Source organism: Oryza sativa, chromosome 5, assembly GCF_034140825.1.
Source record: "Oryza sativa Japonica Group chromosome 5, ASM3414082v1".
Lineage (NCBI taxonomy): Eukaryota > Viridiplantae > Streptophyta > Magnoliopsida > Poales > Poaceae > Oryza > Oryza sativa.
The window spans coordinates 29545548-29565927 of NC_089039.1; the positions used below are offsets into that span (position 1 = coordinate 29545548).

General features: G+C 44.1%; 1 protein-coding gene across 3 annotated transcripts; it reads right to left on the bottom strand.

The window, feature by feature from the left end:
• Positions 1 to 596: 596 nt before the first annotated feature.
• Positions 597 to 5355, bottom strand: LOC9267456 (inactive protein kinase SELMODRAFT_444075). 3 transcript variants are annotated; one of them, XM_015784483.3, is made up of 10 exons: positions 5202 to 5355; positions 4391 to 4596; positions 4111 to 4250; positions 3899 to 3990; positions 2779 to 3797; positions 2221 to 2381; positions 1877 to 1953; positions 1635 to 1782; positions 1204 to 1353; positions 597 to 1101 (listed from the first exon to the last, which is right to left on the bottom strand). In XM_015784483.3, exons 2-10 carry the CDS (start codon positions 4566 to 4568, stop codon positions 877 to 879), a joined length of 2190 nt encoding a protein of 729 aa, XP_015639969.1. In that variant the 5' UTR covers positions 4569 to 4596; positions 5202 to 5355; the 3' UTR covers positions 597 to 876. The 3 variants fall into 3 exon arrangements, with proteins under 3 accessions (XP_015639969.1, XP_015639968.1, XP_015639966.1); XM_015784482.3 differs by lacking the exon at positions 5202 to 5355 and adding an exon at positions 4708 to 4767 and having other exon boundaries at positions 4391 to 4590; XM_015784480.3 differs by lacking the exon at positions 5202 to 5355 and adding an exon at positions 4708 to 4767.
• Between the last annotated feature and the right edge of the window lie 15025 nt (positions 5356 to 20380).

Sequence of the window (20380 nt, forward strand, 5' to 3'; positions counted from 1 at the left end):
GAAGCTCATTGTGGGCCGAAATGAGGACGAGCTCATCGAAGTATGAATCTCCAAGCTAATCATCAAATGGACTCGAAGGGAATTTGATTTATTCTGAAAGAAAATTTACACCTGGTGAAAAAAGTTGAGCAGAAAATCGAAGGGAAAGAAAAGGACACGGTGTGAGTTACTGTGCAGATCCAAGGAATGGTCAAAAGCAAAGGAATCATCTTTTGTGTGTGTGTGCAGGCATGATTGATTGGCAGAATGGCAGCTAGTGGCAGCGTCTCGTTCCGACCGAGGCCACCACACCACTGTCACTGCACGCAATTACTTGCGCCACAGCTTCTTCATCTTGCAGTTGCTGTACTGTAAAAACCAACAGTATCCCACAGTCCCTGCCGGATTATCGCTGTGGCCACCACTGCTTCAGTTTCGCATCGGCCGACGTGACGTGATGGCTCGTTGCTGAATGAACGGATGGATGATTGCTCGCAACGGAGTCTGAAAAGAAGCATCCGGGAGCTGTTCTTGCTGGGCCTCATCAGTCATCAGATATGCTCTCTACTGGATACATGGTGACAAAAACATCAGCATCCTAGCCATAGAACAAGCAATAGCAAACCCAATCTTGTCTATCTTGTTCCCAACACATGAGATTCCAAACAAGCAAAACAATCCCTCCCATAAAACACCCATGGATGGTTTTCCCCCGTTCATGACACAAAACAGGCACTTACAAGCCTAGATAGAGCTCAAGATAATGTAAGCCTACTACTACTGTACCACCACCACCACTACTACTGTACACACACTGCAGGCCTTGAGCAGAGCAGAAAAGAATTGCATCAGTACAGGCTGCACAGAATTGGCTGCATTCTTGTGCAGATGGAGATTCTAGAATCTGTGGGACAAGCTCTGCGTATCTCTATCCCAGGCAATTCTCCTCGCCACATAGGACTGTGGTTTACCATCAACCATGATCTGTGAATCTTGCTGAGCCGGGCTGCTCTGCTGCTCTTGTTGGAGAAGCATTCGCCGGCTCCTGCTCCCAGCTTCACTGCATGGAGCAGAAACGCAACCTGATTCCACCACCATGTCGCCCTCCAGTATGCGTAGAACCTTTTCATACATGCGAGGAGAAACATCATTATTAGTACAGATGTAAATCAAGCTTAGGTGATAGGTACTGAGAAATGTGGAGAAGAATGGTGTGTGGCTAACATGGGACATGCGAGGCCTCGAATGAGGGTCACGCCGTATGCACAGGTTTGCTGCATGCAGCATGCACAGGACCTCATTTTCACTGAACCGGTCCCCTAGCCGTGGGTCGATCAGATCGTCGATCGCGTACTCTTCCAGTAAAGGCCGTGCCTGTTGCAAATGGATCAAAACAGGAATGATAATTCAGAGATGCCACTTATCATCAGGAAAAAGTGTGGAACTGTGGATGAGTCAATTCAACAGAGGAAAGTGGAAACTGACAGTCTGGCACTACTGAGGCCATCAGGCTCAAAACATACTTACCATTGTACTATAAGAAAAAGGAGGTTATCAGCGTTTGTCACTTGTCAGAAAAGTAAATATCCAAGCTTAACATAATCTAATGTGATGATATAGCACTAAATAGTGCAATACTAGGTGAACGAACTCACCCATTCAGTGAGGAACTGCTGGCCCTTTGGCCTGTTAATATCAACAGCCTTGCGTCCAGTGACAAGTTCCACTAACACAACCCCAAATGAGTACACATCGGCCTTCTCGGTTATTTGCCCACTCTGCGCATATTCAGGTGCCAGATAACTGCACATGGCCGAAAATGGTCTCAGATATGCCTTTTTCACAAGTTACACCTCACAAAGGACAGGATTGATGGATTGTATGGCTGAGCACTTACCCAAATGTGCCAATTACTCTTGTTTCGACACCCATGTCTCCATCAGGCTGCCATCTAGCCAACCCAAAATCTCCGACCTGCACACGATATGACGATACTTCACCCTCATTATGTGGAAGGAAGTTGAGGCTAAAGACCACTGATGCCAATTAGAATGACAAGTACGGCACATCTTCACAGCATCATGCATGCATATATGATCAATTAATCATGTAGTACTGAATTTTACTATCTATTGAAACAGAACAGCATTTCAATGGAAAGAAGATGACCAGTCTTGTTTATTATGCATCTTCATATCCATCGACTAAGATCCAACATAATATAGGGATGGAATATCATACCAGTGGTTCAAAATCATGTGTGACAAGGATGTTGTTTGGTCTCATATCACGATGGATTATGCAACCAACCCTACATTCTTCATGGAGATATCGCAGCCCTCTCGCAGCTCCTACTGCAATTTTCTGTCTTGCAGCCCATTCCAACGTCTCTTTGTTACGGCCTAAGGAGTAACAGATGGTTTGAAAAGGTAACACTCATGCTTTTTACTCCAACATGGCCATGACATAAGCTAAATCAACAGAGAGTTATTGCAACAGGACCAATGCACTCTTCTCCAATAGCAGGCTACAAGTCAGCTATAAACACATGTGGAGGAGAGAAGAGAAGAGAGAGAAGAAAAACAGGCTACATATTTGTGGTCAGCTGTAGCACGAACTCTAATATTGTGTGTGTATGAGAGGTGGGACCATTTATTAATGGTTTATAGATAACTATTGTATGAATGAGCTATTAGATTGGTTATAGATGATTTGGAGCTAGTAGTTGGCTATATATTAAACTTGCTCTAAGCTATATTCATCAGTCACATAGAATTTGCAGAATAATAATTAGCTTACCATAGAGATGGGAATCCAGCGATCCATTGCAAATGTACTCGTAAACTAGCAAACGCCTCTTGTCTTCGACACAGAAACCAATCAGCATTACAACATTCCGGTGCTGTGCACAGCTTAGAACTTCCACCTCTGAGCAAAACTCAACATCACCTTGGGAGCTAGCAAGTTTGTATTGCTTAACAGCTATTGCCTGGCCATCAGGTAGGACACCTCTGTGAACAGACCCAAACCCACCCTCAGCCAAGAAATTTGCTTGGGAGAAGCCACCAGTTGCAAGTTCCAGTTCCGCGTAGCTGAACCACCGTGGAGGTTTCCCAAATACAGGTGTTTTATGCTGACAAATTGAACACAGAGGCGGTGGTCCAGGAGGTGCACTCCTTGACAATGAAACAACATCTCTCACATTTCCTCTGAAGTTCAAGTCAGACCTGCTTCTGATTGCACTGATTTCAGCCAAGAGATCTAGCTTCGAGATCTTCTCGAGCAAAGCATCTGCGGTAGGAGTACGAGTTCTTCTAGGACGGTTTCCTGCTAATCTTGAGGACGCAGATCCTTTTAAAATGTCAGCCATCCATGGCTGAAGGGATGATGCTGCTGGAGGAGTTGAAGCTTCACTCTCAGAATCAGATACATTGACATCAGAGTGCTGGAAGTTATCCTTGGTTGCCTCTTTCTTGAATGTGCTATTCGTTTCTGAAGCAGAATATGGAGATGTGCCAGGGTCTGAGCTTGAAACGGAGGATGTTCCAACATCAGTGCTACCAAAAGCTGTTTCTGACTCTGGACTGCTACTTGGTGTCACAGCCGGTTCACGAATCGGACATCGCTGTTCGTTGATACTGCTTTCGGTTTCACCAACTGAATCACTCAACTCAGGAAGTGGCGGGAGAGGTGATTTTGATTCTTTTGGGGGAGACCTCACCAGATTCAGACGAAGAACTTTGGGCCGAGAGCGCTTCATAGCAACAATGTTGCATTGAAGTTCTTCCATGCAACGTTTCTCTTCATGTTTCAACTCCCTGAGTAACAAGACCATTGCTCAATGATGCAGATACGGAAGAGGGGTTAAAAGTAACAGTGCACTGTAAAAACTGTGAAATGTAGTACAGGATAACATTACTTGTCTAGCACAACCCAGCTTGCTTGGGCACGCTTTGATTCAGTAGCCACACCACCAGGAGATGCAGGGATAACCTTAAGTTTTGTAATTATCTACACAAAAATGTAACCAGATTTTTTTAGCAAAAAAAAAAAGAGAAAGAGAAAAAGGTGCTTGTGCTGAAAGATTGAAGTAAAAACACACAGCAGCTAGTGTTAGCTCCCTTTTGATACCTTGTTCGGATCATAAAAATCACGAAGTTTCAGCATCATTTGATTACACAAATCAGCGACATCCGAATTCTGAGTCAACACGCTCCTGTGGGCGCTCGCACAACCCCCTGCAAAGAGCGGGAAGCCCCAGAACTTCTTGCCTGAAATTAAAACGAGAGGAAATAATTGAACTAGTGAAAGTTGATCCATGAAGACCAAATCCAAAGAGCTCCATGATACAGTATAAAAATGCATGGCATCGTAAATTGGCAAAGCTGTTGAAGAGGAAGGGCATGTATACCAGAGTTGTGCGGCGGCGGCATGACGGCGAGGAGCAGGATGGTGTCGCCGTGCTGGACGACGTGCGTGAGAGCCCAGACGAGGGCGGCCTTGGAGATGTCCCTGGCGGCGGCCCGCACGGCCACCACAACCACCGCCTCCGCTCCCCGGCCCTTGTCCGGACCGGAGACCACCGCCATGTCCGAGAGCTCGAGCAGCCTCCTAGTGCTTCAAAAGCATTTCGGTTTCAGCAAGAAATGAAGTGAACACCAGCAGAACCAACAGGTGATGAAAAATTGAATTCAAAGACACCAAAATGAGAGAGAGAGAGACAAGCACCGCTAGGCTAGCTCCGGGGACTTTAATGCCCGGAGACGAAGCAGGCAAACAGTAAACACTAGTACTCCACTGTTGTGGTGACTGTGGAGTAGAGAAACCACAGGACAAAAAAGAAAGAAAAGGCCGTCTTTTTTTTTTTTTGCAGGGCTAGTTGAATGGGGTCAGGGAGGGGGTCCGAGCGAGTCGCTGCGGCTGCGGATTGAGAGAAAGATTGCAACTTTTATATGGGTGCTGCGGGCTTGGCGGATAGATGCATGGCGACGCGGGGAAGAAGGGCAAAATGGTGGGCGGCCACCCACTGTGTCTGCTACTGCCATCGTCTCTGTCCGGATTTCGGGGGATTCCTTCCATCTCCATCCATGGCGATTAAGCTTCCTTCCAATCCAAATTGGCGCCGCATTCCGTCGGGAAACACGGGAAGCTTCCCCTCCCCTGTTTATTAGTAGCTGAGTGGAAACATGCAAAACTGAGGAGATAACAAGAGGCCCACCCACCAATCCAAATTAAACACCGTCGTTCAACTGTAAGTACAGGGAACGAACACGGTGCCACCGCCGCAGCTAGCACGCGACGACCACCTCCTCCTCGCCGGAATGCCCCTCACTGGCGTTTCAGCCGGCAGCGATTGTATGCCTCGATTATCGTGGAAGAAGAGACGAGACGGCCATTGGCCCATGAAACGGAAACCCGATGTACTCTCCTATTACTACGGGTAAGTCAGTCCGGCTCCAGCTTCCGTAACTGCCCTTTGAGTGGGCCTATATCTACAGAATTGCCACTGCTGCAGTGCGGCACGGATGGGCCCCGTCTCGTCACCAGACGGCTCAGATGTGCCCACACGACAGAGCCTTACTTTGTGGACCCACGGCCGTGTCCTGTTTGGACGTGGACGGACAGCAAAAGTTTGTGTGACCTGTCGTGCTCCAACTGGGCATTTCCCCTGCCAACTCACCAATCTACTGTTTGTTTATAGCCTGGCTGGCAACTACACCAAACACTCTGACCAAACTTACTCCTATCTCCATCCTTCCATTTGATGAATTGCATGAAAGAGAGAGACTGTATTTGAGTTGTGATGAATCCATGGAGAAGCAGTAATAAATCGATCAGCTTTGTGTTGGTTTTGCTCGATCACTGCCAAACTGCAAGTGAAACAAACACAAGACGAGCGAGTGATACCTGGCAGTCTCAGTGACAGTCGTTTTTTTTTTCTCTCTGGCCTCTTGTGTTCGTCATAAGCTCCATCAGAACCTGATCAGGCAGGCAGGCAGGCAGCTCGTTGCCCCTGCCTGTCAAGGCTGCTACACGCTTCAATTATACTATTGCTCTTGCTGTTCAAACTGAACACTAAGCTTCAACAGTAGCAGTGATTGTACAGTACTTGATCGGATGGCAATGCAATGGCAGCGTGGTAAATAAACACCAAAGAAGATGGCACTTGCTGTTGCTGCCTGCTAATTACTCCGTCAGCTAGGCCGTCCGTCCGTCGCCGTCGATGGGCACGGGCTGACGGCGTCAGCACGGCATCGGTTTCGCTCAAATTAAAGATGATGTAACAACCACTGAATTCGATGCGTTTCTCTTTTTTTTTCTCTTCTCCTTTTGTGGCACGAACGTTAAGGCTGCTTTTTTAGTTTTCATTTGCAGGAAGAGGAGAGAGGCCGCTAGCTTTTCCGCTGATGAATTATTACAACTCCGTTGCATGTGCTTTATTGTTGCCTCGGCAGTTGCGCCTCCAACCTTTCTTCAATGAGCGACTTCCATCCCATGCATGTTTGAACTGAAATTCACTCCACCGCGCAAAAGCGCGCAGCCGTCAATTTTCAACTTAATTTGAAGAGATTCTGAAGCTATGGATCCATTCAATCGAGTTGACAACGCTGGGGTGGGAGGAGAGGAACATGTTGTTGAGAATATAGGCATATAATGATTTAATATATTTTATAAATAAATCATGACATTACAGATGTATACTAGCATTAACGCATCATTAGATCTACACATGTAAACTAAGCAGTAAAATATAAACAGATCAAATATGCGCAACATGTCGAACACGTACCGAGGTGGCGGAAAGACCGGTTGCTCGGCAGGAACTACTCGCAGTTGCGAGCGTCGACGAAGGCGCGCAACACGCGAGCGGAGAGGAAGGCGAGCCGTCGCGGACGAACAGGGAGCAGTCGCGCGAAGCGCTTCCCAAAAACCTTATTGCCGCCTTCTCCCGATGCAGGACGTCGAAGGCAGAGGTTTCGGAGACATGCTCTCCCGATCGCTGGTGCACGCTGGCGAGCAGGATGGAGTAGCCCACGAGCGACGGCGCAGCACAGAGGAGGAGGGAAACCCTAGATTGATTTCGTGTGTTTTGCGTGAAGGCGGCGGCTCGGTTTATATAAAGATAGGTCGCTTGATCAAGGCGCCCGTACGATCTCCACTCCGCGTAACCGAACCGGATAAGTCGCGCGTAACTTATCCGGACTCCACGCCGTTTTCACGCACCGGATTTTTCGGAATGTTTCCAAAACAAAACAAATCCGAATTTTCCTGCAGCAAAACAAAACTGCAACAATTTTGCGGACCATTCGACGCGTACATCGTGCACGCGCACCGCCTGCCCTGCCAAGCGAGGCGAGCGAGCGCGCGCGTGTTCCCCCTCTTCTCTCCACCACACATGCTTCAAGTGGCTAGGAGGGCATCCTCCCTTTTAAGGAGGTCCCCCTCTCCTAGAATAAACAAGGTGGTATTAAACTCCACATGCATGCCATCCCATGAGGTGGGCTTTTGTGATTTTCCAAAGAATTAATCTTCGAATGGGCCTTAGCCCATCTATTAATTCTAACAATCCCCCACCAAATCTCAAAATCCCACTGAGATTTGCCTTTTCCAATGTACTGTTTATATACTAGCGGTTCGATGGAGACCGATCAAGGTTAAACATCCACCTAGAACTTCAAGCTACACTTACTCACAACTTGAACAATGGACTACGCCTTGAATCGCAAGTCTTGTGCAAGCAAGTTTCACTCAGAGTCTTATCTGGTACTAGATCGTCTGTAGACTACCCCTCGGGTGGAGCGTATAAGTCATACTCCTAGTTCTTTAGTAAACTTCCTAGAAGATTCACCCAAAATCTTCATAGACTGCGACCAACAGTCAAGCTTACAAAGGTGAGTTCTTTCAAGAATGCTTTGCAGGACAGCATCTTCGCTAATTAAAGCCAACATAACTCATTAAGGCATAGCCAACCTGCCTTGCAGCTCACGAGAGTACATGCATCTTCACTTAGAGAGGGTATAGATTGGTACTCTCCTCTAGTTTACTAATGGTTTGTTCTTCCCAGGTTCTAATTCACGGGATCTCCGATCACATAGACTGGGTTATCACCATAGTATAACTCACATGGGTCTCAAACCCATCTCCTTCGATGCATTATCTATCACATTTCGTGATAGTCCCTTCGTGAAAGGATCTGCCAGGTTTCTAGCTGTTTAGATGTAATCCAACGTTATAACTCCGGAGTTTCTCAATTTCCTGACAGACTTCAATCGTCTTTTCACATGTCTAGATGATTTCATATTATCCTTAGAACTATTCACTTTGACAATTACCGTTTGATTGTCACAGTTCATAAGGATAGCCAGCACCGGTTTTTCAACAATAGGCAGATCCATTAATAGATCACGCAGCCATTCTACCTCAACAGTAGCAGTATCTAGTGCCATCAGTTCTGCTTCCATGGTTGACCTCATCAAAATAGTCTGTTTACAAGACCTCCACGAAACAGCACCACCACCCAGTATGAAGACATATCCACTAGTGGCTTTGATCTCATCCACATCAGAGATCCAGTTAGAATCACTATATCCCTCCAGTACCGCAGGATACCCAGAATAGTGAAGCCCCAATTCCATAGTACCTTTCAGATAGCGCATTACTCGCTCAAGCGCACGCCAGTGATCATCTCCCGGATTAGAGGTAAACCAGCTCAACTTGCTTACAGCAAATGAGATATCAGGCCTAGTTGCACTAGCCAGATACATCAGCGAGCCAATGATTTGGGAGTATTCCAGTTGATTCCTAGTAATTCTCTTGTTCTTACGAAGCAACAATCTAGGATCATAAGGTGTTGGAGAAGACTTACTATCAATGTAGCCAAAGCGATTCAAGATCTTCTCCACATAATGGGACTGCAAGAGTGTAATCCCATTCTCACCTCTAATTAGCTTAATGTTTAAGATAACATCAGCTACTCCCAAATCCTTCATATCAAAATTTTGAGACAAGAATGATTTAACCTCATTTATCACCTCAAGGTTTGTCCCAAATATCAGTATGTCATCAACATACAAGCACAGAATAACTCCCTCACCCCCACCATGGCGATAGTACACACATTTATCTGCCTCATTGACTGCAAAGCCTACAGATGTCAATGTTTTGTCAAATTTCTCATGCCATTGCTTAGGAGCTTGTTTCAGACCATACAAAGACTTCAACAATTTGCACACTTTGCCTTCTTGACTTTCAACTACAAACTCATCAGGTTGATCCATATAGATCTCCTCATCCAGCTCCATTAAGAAAAGCTGTCTTAACGTCCATTTGATGAACGAGAAGATCATGTGAGGCTGCTAGGGAAAGTAGCACACGAATTGTGGTCAATCTAGCAACAGGTGAGTAAGTGTCAAAGAAATCTTCGCCTTCTTTCTGAGTATAGCCCTTAGCAATAAGTCGAGCCTTGTACTTTTCAATAGTACCGTCAGGCCTGAGCTTCTTCTTGAACACCCACTTGCACCCCACAGGTTTACACCCATATGGTTGATCTGTCATCTCCCAAGTCCCGTTAGCGATAATGGAATCCATTTCACTACGGACAGCCTCCTTCCAGTAGTCTGCATCAGGAGATGCGTATGCTTCTGAAATTGACTTAGGAGTGTCATCCACGAGGTACACAGTGAAATCATCACCAAAAGACTTAGCCATCCTTTGTCTTTTGCTCCTTCGAGGAGCTTCACTGTCATCCTCCTCAGTAACATGTTCATGTGTATGTTCAGTTTGTTCTGGTGGTGTGATTGAATTGGGAATTATTTCAGAGGGTTGGCTAGAACTACTATGTGTATCCTTCATTGGGAAAAATCTCTCAAAGAAGGTAGCATCACGAGACTTCATAATTGTACCAACATGCATGTCAGGTACCTCAGATTTAACTATTAAAAATCTATAGGCAATGTTGTGGTGAGCATATCCCAGAAAGACACAGTCCACAGTCTTAGGTCCAAGTTTGCGCTTCTTCGTTATTGGTACATTGACTTTCGCCAAGCACCCCCATGTGCGCAAGTAAGAAAGTGATGGTTTTCTCCCAATCCATATCTCATATGGTGTTTTGTCCTTATTTCTGTTAGGAACTCTGTTTAACACTTGATTCGAGGTCAACAATGCCTCCCCCAACCATGCCTTAGGTAATCCCGCGGTGTCCAACATGGCATTCACCAAGTCGGTCAGTGTGCGGTTCTTCCTTTCAGCAATCCCATTAGACTCGGGAGAATAGGGAGGCGTCCTCTCATGTATAATGCCATGTTCCACACAGAATAAGTCAAACTCGTTTGAGAAAAACTCTCCACCACGATCAGACCTAAGTCTTTTTATCTTTCTGTCAAGTTGATTTTCAACTTCTGCCTTATAAATTTTAAAATAGTCTAGAGCCTCGTCTTTCGTTTTCAACAAGTACACATAGCAAAATCTAGTAGCATCATCAATCAACGTCATGAAATATCGTTTTCCACCCTTCGTCAACACCCCATTCATTTCACAGAGATCTGAGTGTAGGAGTTCTAGAGGTGCCAAGTTTCTCTCCTCAACAGCCTTGTGAGGCTTGCGAGGTTGCTTTGATTGCACACAACTATGGCACTTAGAACCTTTGACAATGGAAAACTTAGGAATTAAACACATGCTGGAAAGCCAAGACATCAAGCCAAAATTAATATGACATAAACGTGAGTGCCATACATTAGCCTCATCATCCACACTGCCACAAATATGGTTCATAGACTTATTGCAGAAATCAGAAAGGGAAAAGCGGAACAGGCCTCCGCACTCATAACCTTTACCAATAAAATATCCATGTTTAGACATGACTACTTTATTAGACTCAAAAACCAACTTAAATCTGTCTCTAGTCAGACGGGAGCCACTAACAAGATTCCTGTCGATAGAAGGGACATGCTGCACGTTCTTCAGCTGCACGATCTTTCCCGAAGTAAACTTCATATCTACCGTACCAACACCATGAACAGAAGCATGTGACCCATTCCCCAGTAGGACGATGGAACCCCGTGCGACCTGATAAGAAGAAAACAATGAGATGTCAGCACAAACATGTACATTGGCCCCTGTATCAACCCACCAATTAGTAGATTGATTAACTGAAAAAACAGTAGGTAAATTACCATACCCGCTTCCATCTCTAGTGTTGCCAATGGTCACATTAGCAGAATTAGAGGTCTGCCCTGCAGGTGCCTTCATCCCCTTGCGTTGTGGACACTTCCTGGCCAGATGGCCAGGTTGACCACACACAAAGCAAGTCCTCTTATCCTGATTAGGATTGTTGTTGTTCTTATTCTTCTTGAAGTTGGTGGTCTGCTGAGCTTTGTATTTCCCCTTGCTCTTGTTCTGGGCCTTGTGCACAACATTGGCAGTGGACTGCCCACCATCGCCCTTAGACGCGGCATCTTTTTCCCAATGCTTTCTCCTCAACATCAAGAAACGCTATCAACCCCTCAACGGAGTATTCCTGTCTCTTGTGTTTGAGTGCAGTACCGAAACCTCTCCAAGATGGAGGTAGTTTCGCAATAATGCACCCGGCCACAAATTTGTCGGGTAAGACACACTTAAGGAGTTCGAGTTCCTTAGCTATGGTTTGTATCTCATGAGCCTGTTCGACTACAGAACGGTTGTTAGCCATCTTGTAGTCATGAAACTGCTCCATGATATACAGATCATTGCTAGCATCAGTAGCACCAAATTTAGTATTCAGTGCATCCCACAATTCCTTAGCGTCGGTCATATGCATATACACCTCGACAAGACGATCGCCAAGCACGCTAAGAATGCATCCCATAAAGAGAGTAGTGGCCTCATCGAATTTTTTCTGCTGGTCAGCATTAAGAACGCCCATAGACTTGCCAGTACTCACCCAGAAGCATTTCATAGCTGTCAGCCACAGAATGACCCAGATCTGCCATCTCTTAAAGTGCACACCGGTAAATTTATCCGGCCTCAGTGCATCGGCAAAACCAGCCATAGTAAAATCACAGCGCCTATAGTAAGGTTTTTGGATTGTTGATAATATAGGCATATAATGATTTAATATATTCCATAAATAAATCATGACATTACAGATGTATACTAGCATTAACGCATCATTAGATCTACATATGTAAACTAAGCAGTAAAACATGGACAGATCAAATATGCGTAACATGTCGAACACGTACCGAGGTGGCGGAAAGACCGGTTGCTCGGCAGGAACTACTCGCGGTTGCGAGCGTCGACGAAGGCGCGCAGCACGCGAGCGGAGAGGAAGGCGAGCTGTCGCGGACGAACAGGGAGCAGTTGCGCGAAGCGCTTCCCAAAAACCTTATTGCTACCTTCTCCCGGTGCAGGACGTCGAAGGCAGAGGTTCCGGAGACCTGCCCTCCCGATCGCCGGTGCACGCTGGCGAGCGGGATGGAGTAGCCCACGAGCGACGGCGCAGCACAGAGGAGGAGGCAAACCCTAGATTGATTTCGTGTGTTTTGCGTGAAGGCGGCGGCTCAGTTTATATAGGATAGGTCACTTGATCAGGGCGCCCGCACGATCTCCAGTCCGCGTAACCGAACCGGATAAGTCGCGCGTAACTTATCCGGACTCCATGCCGTTTTCACGCACCGGATTTTTCGGAATGTTTCCAAAACAAAACAAATCCGAATTTTCCTGTAGCAAAACAAAACTGCAAAAGGAGGCTGCATCTGCGCAAGGGTGAGGAGCCAATTTTATGGACCATTTGACGCGTACGTCGTGCACGCGCGCCGCAACGCTTGCCCTACCAGGCGAGGCGAGCGAGCGCGCGCGTGTTTCCCCTCTTCTCTCCACCATACATGCTTCAAGTGGCTAAGAGGGCATCATCCCTTTTAAGGAAGTCCCCCTCTCCTAGAATAAGCAAGGTGATACTAAACTCCACATGCATGCCACCCCATGAGATGGGCTTTTGTGATTTTCTAAAGAATTAATTTTTGAATGGGCCTTAGCCCATCTATTAATTCCAACACATCTTCACATTGATCTGTAGAGTAAGCGATGGGTGTTGTTGGGTCGTCACGGGAACAAGACAATGGTAGGAGTACGACTTAATTAGAAAGTCCATCAGGAACAAGAGACACCCACCGATATCTCCGTCCCAATAAAAACTAATTTCTAAAGAGTTAATGATGTAAGGTCAAATTTAATTTTTATAGGCTGCATATAAATAATCAAGAAATTTATATAATTGTGAATGCATGTTAATTAGTTTCTGTTTAATTTGTTTCTTTTTTATAACTTGTAGAAATCAAATTCAACATTTCATGTTTATGGACTGATCGATATATGATCTCATACTCTCTTCGTCATAAAATGAGATCACTGGAGTTTGTGAAATAATGAGATAAGTGTATTAATTGGGAATAGATAAAGAGAGGAATGATTGAATTGGGATTTGATAAAGTGGGCGTATTCTAGGTTATGTTTAGATCTAAAATTTGGATCCAAACTTCAGTCATTTTCCATCACATCAACCTGTCATACACACAACTTTTCAATCACATCATCTCCAATTTCAACCAAAATTCAAACTTTACGCTGAACTAAATACAATCCTAGTTATTTTTGTTTTGTATTGTTTGTTTTTTGCGAATGTGTAAAAGGATTGCACGACAATATATTAGAAGGAAAAAAAATTTTGCTACACAATACAATCAGCCAGACCGACTTATGTCGGGAAGGTATAAAAAGCAAAATAAAAAAATGAAACTAGGAAAAGACTAGCTACTACAGCGGCTAAACGCAACTAGGAAAAGAACTTGTATTGTTACGTGTAGGATGGATAAAAAATAAACTTATTTGAATTTTGGGACAGAGGGAACATAGTTTATTTTTTCAATTCGTTGTTCGAAAAAAAAAGGAAGCTGGATCGATCGAGTTGTCGCCTCGTTGATTTGCCAAATAAATCGATCGAGTATTAGTTTATTAGTTTGGAGTATATATTGCCCTCGAAAAAAATAGTTTGGAGTATGACTTTATTAGATGCATGCTTAATTAATTAAAGACCACAAAGTTAACGGGCCATGTAGCTATTTTGACCTCAAATCTATACTTTCTATATACTTTCTATATAGTTGGTACCCACTAACAATTATTAGAAACTAAAACTTAACATGCAAAGCATGCCACATTATCATCCACTAGCAATTACTACTATTTTAGCCCATTTAAAATTCCATGCAAGTATGCCACATCTTCACTCACTAGCAATTACTATTCTAGCCTATTTAAATCTCATGCAAGCATGATACATCATCTACAATATTATATTTTAGAGATCAACAAGTATGTGTCAAATCATCTTCCTCACATTATTTTCTCAACATTTCAACCTTCATCATTTCGACAATATTTAACATATATTCATCGATGAATCCCGCAGCGAAGCGTGGGGTATCACCTAGTATAATTAAGGAGATAAACCATACGCAGACCGCTAATAAATTACGGCTTTGCTAAAATTATGTCGATATATTTCTAGGCTAAATACAGTCAGTTTGACGATCTGCCATCTAATCTTCTTCATGATTCGTGCAAAGTACATCTGATAAGCTGATCGAACAACTTGTTCCTAAGTTCGCGACTCCTTTTTGCTTTGCATGACACGTGTTGGTCATCAACGAATGTAATTACTCTATTTACACAGTAATTACACATGTGTAATTTAGAACTTAGATATGTAATTTTGGTACTTACATTGTAAATACACTAAAATTACATATGTAATTTAGTAACTTACAATGTAAATACATGCCGACTATTTTTTGGTGAAAAATATGGGGCCATAAATATAGCTACTCCCATAAATTAAGGGGTAGTAGAAAGTAAGGAGAGAGATATCTGTTGAGATTTGAGAATGAATTCAGATACAAGCTAGCATGCCCGAGTCGATGAATCGTCGTACCGTGCTTGTGCTTGCATGGCTGGCTGCAATATGGAGTATATCCATCACCTGCACCAACTAATAGTATCGGCGTATGATGGATGGATCATGGATCTGTCTTCCGCTGCCGGCCGGTGGGCAACAAGTAGCATCTATCGATCATATATCAGCGAAGGAAATTAACATACTAACATGCAGCTGCTGAGATATCATATTGATTCTATGCAAGCTCGTCCTCATCATCGGATCGGAGTGGCTATCAAATTAAAGCGATAGCGAAATGAGATCGCGATGCAGCCTTGTGCTCGAATCGCGATCGGATGGAGGCCCGGCCAAATTAAAGCGGGGCAGGCGAACAGCTTGAAAGAATCGGTATATAGTCCAAGATGATCAGATGAGGAGTTGAGCTAGCACTGCACTGCACTGCACTGATCAATTTGTCTGATGAATCTAGCTATCAACTGGCAGGATGGCATGGCCGGCCGGACATTTAATCCTCAAGATCTTGGGGTCAGCAGCCATGGATCTCTCTTCTGTAGCACCGTACCGGCCTCCTTTCTTTCTTTTCATCCCATGCATGATCTCATCTCTGTATCCATGCATATGCATGCATTCTTTTGATTAGCTAGTGGTCACGCTTATATATGGGGCGCTCGCTGCTTGTCTGCGGCCGCCACGACAAGCTAACACACGTGAGCATAGTAGTACGATCTATCGATCTACTCCCTCCGTATTTTAATATATGAAACTGTTAACTTTTTGACCAATGTTTGACCATTCGTTTTATTCAAAATTTTTATGCAAATATGAAAATATTTATGTCATGCTTAAAAAACATTTAATGACGAATCAAGTCATAATAAAATAAATAATAATTACATATTTTTTTAATAAGACGAATTGTCAAACGTTGGACAAAAAAGTCAACGACGTCATATATTAAAATATGGAGGTAGTAATATATATAACAAGTTGCTGGCCATAATAAGCTACTGTAATAAACGGTCCACTGGTGGAGAAACCATTTATACTCCCGGTTGGTAACCCCGGTCCCGGTTGGATCTTTAGTCCCAGAACTAAAGATATAGTTCCGGTTGGTAACACCAACTGCGAATAAAGAGAGGGTAGCGGCAGTCTTTTTTTCATTGTTTTTTAGCTACAGTTTAATCCTGTATTTTCTCCCAAATCAAGTGGGATACATATCCCCAAATCAAGTGGGATACATATCCCAAATCAAACCTCAAATCAAAGTAACATCCCAAAACATTCACATCACAAATCTTATTACTTATACACTCAAATCAAATACATCACAAATCTTAAAAAAATTACACACAAACCAAATACATCACAGATTATACATCTCAGATCATGCAACAAATCACAAAATTATACATCTTAGTGAATCACAAATTGTAAAAAAAAAAAAATGCCGGCAGCGGCTGCCGCCTGCCGCCGCTCGCCACTGGGCCCGTGCGCGGCCTAGCCGGCCGCCTGCTGCGTGGGAAGGGAGGAGGGGGAGGAGAGGGCCGGGGATGGGATGGGAGGGGAAGGGGAGGAGGCGGAGGGGGAGGAGGAGGGAGATCGATCTGAGAGGGAGGAGGGGAGAAGGAGAGGGAGATCGATCTGAGCGGATGGGAAGGGAGGACGGGGAGGAGAGGGCCGGGAGATGGGAGGAGGAAGGGGAGGAGGCGGAGGGGGAGGAGGAGAGGGAGATCGATCTGAGAGGATAAATGCGAGGCGGTTGTGGAGGAGTGGATAGGAAAGAAGGATTATATATTAAGCGTTGAATTTTAGTCCCGGTTGGTAATATCAACCGGGACTAAAAATCTTCTAGATCTTTACTTCCAGTTGATAACACCAACCGGAAGTAAAGTTAGGATTTTTATCCCGGTTGGTAACACCAACCGGGAGTAAAGATCCCGGGGGGCCTGACAGGTTTAGAACCGGGACTAAAGATCAAATATATCCACTGTAGCCACCAACCGGGACTAAAGATCATCTTTAGTCCTTGATCTTTAGTCCTGGTTTTTAGTGGAACCGGGACTATTGTGAATTTCGGCCGACCGACCAAAGATGGTTTCTCCACCAGTGGTCGCTCAATTCGGTTCAACACAATTAACCTCGGATGATATTGGTTATGGTAACAGCCCACGGTGGGTGGGTTACTGGGTCGGGTTGTGTCGTGCATGCCGCCTATGGCCATATCATTTGACTCTCGATTCAAATTTAACGACTAAATTATAACTTTGCTACGATATTATCGACATATTTTTAAATTGCCTTACCGCAATGATATTTCGACGATTATAGATAAAATAATCATAGAACTGTAACTCTATTATAATCCTCAATGATTACCATAAGCGACACATCAACTCTGACTTTAAAGCAGATGCAACATCAATACCTAGCAAACTGCCAGAATGATCAAGCGGCCTTGATTTCCCCTGATGGACTTTAGCCAAAGCCGCCTAAACGCCCAAATCTATTCGCGGCCAGCAACTATACACCCTAAGAGCTGGTACAATAGCAGGCTATAAGCCAGCTATAAACATATTTTAAAGAGATAAAAGAAGAGAGAGAAGAGCAGCGGGCTACAAATCTGTAGCCAGCTGCAGCACGGTTTCCAAGACATATTGGGTGTATGATAGGTGTATAATAGGTGGGACCATGTATTAATAGTATAATAAGCAACTATTGTATGAATTGTCTATTACATTGGCTATAGATGATTTGGAGCTAGTAGTGGACTATACTATTAAACTTGCTCTAACAAAGAAATTGGTTAATTATGCCTCGTGAGCCGACCGCGTTGGTTTCCCGCCCATGCTCGTTGAGTTGTAGCCCACATATGGCATAGAAGTATTAGAGCAGGTACAATAGCAGGCAAGCTAGCTATAAACATATTTTAAAGAGAGAAAGAAAAAGAGAGAAGAGCATCGGGCTATAGATCTGTAGCCAGCTGCAGCACGGACTACAAGACGTAATGTGTGTATGAATATGAGACCATATATTAATAGTATAGTAACTAAATATTGTATGAATTAGCTATTACATTGGCTATAGATAATTTGGAGCTAGCAGTGGGCTATAGTATTAAACTTGCTCTTACTATCATGGGACTACTTCAGTACACACGATGACATGGACTGTTTCACCCACGCCGATAACCACCTGTATGAAAAGTGGGTCTGATTTGTTAGTAACACAAGAGTATTTGGTACTAGTAATAGAGTTTTAGTTTTGTGGTAATTTCATCGTTAATTTTTGCGGTAATCTAAAATAGATTGTTGATGTTATAATAAGTTGATACTTAATTTAGCCAGTATTTGCAATCGTAAGGAATTTACTCAGGAAAGAAAGAAAGGAATAAGCTGAAACGTCCACCGAGGTTGCACGGTTTCTATATGGCCCAGGTCCAATATGATTTAAAGTTAGAGCCCTTTGGCAGGTCACCAGGCTCCAGCCCAAGCTTTGGGTGCGGAAATATGGACCTTTTTTTGCATATATGGTCTTTGCATCCATAAGAGGGCCCTTGGCATGCGCGTCCAGTAAAAGGAATAAGTTCACTTTGAGTCCCTATAGAGTCAATCTAATTCGTATCCATCAATTGCGATACCATATATTTTGACCACCTAGCTATTAAAATCGCCCCAACAGTATTTATGGTAGTTTTCGCTGACGTGGCTAGTTGACCTAGTCTAACCGGTCAAGTTAGCATGTGGGGCCCACATGTTAGCGACCTCTATCTTTCTCCCTCTCACTTATCAATTTCTTTCTTTCCTTTCCCCACCTATGGCGAGGGCCGTGGCATCCAGCGTTCAACGAGCAGGGCCATGGGGTGTGGCGTTCAAGAAGCAGATTGTGCCGGAGCCCGCTGCCGCAAGCCTCCACGAGGAGACCGAGGGTGGGCGGGTATTCCTCGCCAGTAGGTCTAGGGCGACGAGGCCACCACCCATTGTCCATGGCGAGGGTCGTGGCAGCCGACAAGGAGGGGGATGAAGAAACAGGCGGCACTGAAGCTCGCCGCCGTGAGCATCCGCAAGGAGGAGACCTAGGAAGGGCACATCTTCTTTGCCAGTCGATCAAGGGCAACAAGGTCAACAAACCTCCTTCCCGGCAATCGGTGGCTCCCCAAGCTCCACCTGATTGAGATATCCAGTATTACTTGCCTCATCTTTTCGCTTATGCTTATTAGCCAAAATTTGAATTTTCAATCTTAAATTTGGAGTTGATTTTGGGGTTCTTTCATCGAAGTTTATTTTTCAGCATTTGCTTTTAGATTGCTAAGAACATGTATATAAAAGTTTTATTCACAAATTATTTTTGTTTGCAAATATGCTGCACGATTGAGGAATATGAATTAAATTGGACCTATATTGGAGAGTCAAAGTGGATTTATTCCCAACATAATACTCTATCCATTTTTAAATATTTGACGCCGTTGACTTTTTTAAATATTAAAAAAATGAGTAATTATTAATTCTTTTCCTATCATTTGATTCATTGTTAAATATACTTATATGTATACATATAGTTTTACATATTTCACAAAAGTTTTTGAATAAGATAAACGGTCAAACATGTGCTTAAAAAGTCAACGGTATCAAATATTTATAAACGGGGGAGTACTCCCTCTGGTTCTAAATTAATTAACGTTTTGGATAAGTTTGAGGTTAAACTTTTATAACTTTGACCATCAATAATATTAAAAATATTTAGTTTAAAGAAACTAGAAAAACATATATAGATTTGTCTTTCAAAACATTATAATAAAAGTAAACATGCATTTATTTGTTGTATATATTATAATAGAAAAATAAGGTCAAAGATATATCTCGTAGAGCGTGTCATTGTTCAAAGCGTCAATTAAAATAAAACCGAAGGGAGTATATAAGCAGCCTAGATTTAACCGGGCATGGCCCAAAGTTTTGCATGTTTTTCTCCTCCATAAATCGGCACACAACTTATTAGTACGTGGCACAGCTCAGATATAGAAGGGCTGTGCACAGTAGGAAGTAAAGTGAAGCGCAGAGTCCCATGCTGCCGGCAATGGCGGATCTCATCTCATTTGATCTAGCTCGTGCTTGCTTGCTTTGTTAGCCGGTGACGGTGACGGTGATTGCTTAAAGGAGGGGGCATTAATGTTGACGAAGGGGAACATGTCGGCCGGCCGGCAGCTCACCGCCTCGCTGGGGATCAATATCATGCATATCGGAGGCCTTTCACCGTTGCCGACGTAACGTAACGCTTCGCTCCCTGTGTCTCTGCGGGCCGGCGAGGCCGCCACCGTCCGCCGGCCGGGGAAAGGAGCTGGAGCAAAAGGAAATTAAAGCCGGTGAGGCAGCCATGTGTCCGTGATCATGATGAACACACTCGCGTGGATGCAGCAGTAGAATCCAACCCAACGGCAGGGAAAGCTAGCCTGAGTCTCAGATGAAAGCCTTGGTCCTA

Excerpts from the sequence above, each read along its gene's own strand:
- LOC9267456 (XM_015784483.3), bottom strand. The coding sequence starts at position 4,568 with ATGGCGGTGGTCTCCGGTCCGGACAAGGGCCGGGGAGCGGAGGCGGTG. Across the intron at positions 2,382-2,778 it reads GCTGGATTCCCATCTCTATG|GCCGTAACAAAGAGACGTTG; the intron begins GTAAGCTAATTA and ends GTTACTCCTTAG. Across the intron at positions 1,102-1,203 it reads CGAGGCCTCGCATGTCCCAT|GTTCTACGCATACTGGAGGG; the intron begins GTTAGCCACACA and ends ATGTATGAAAAG.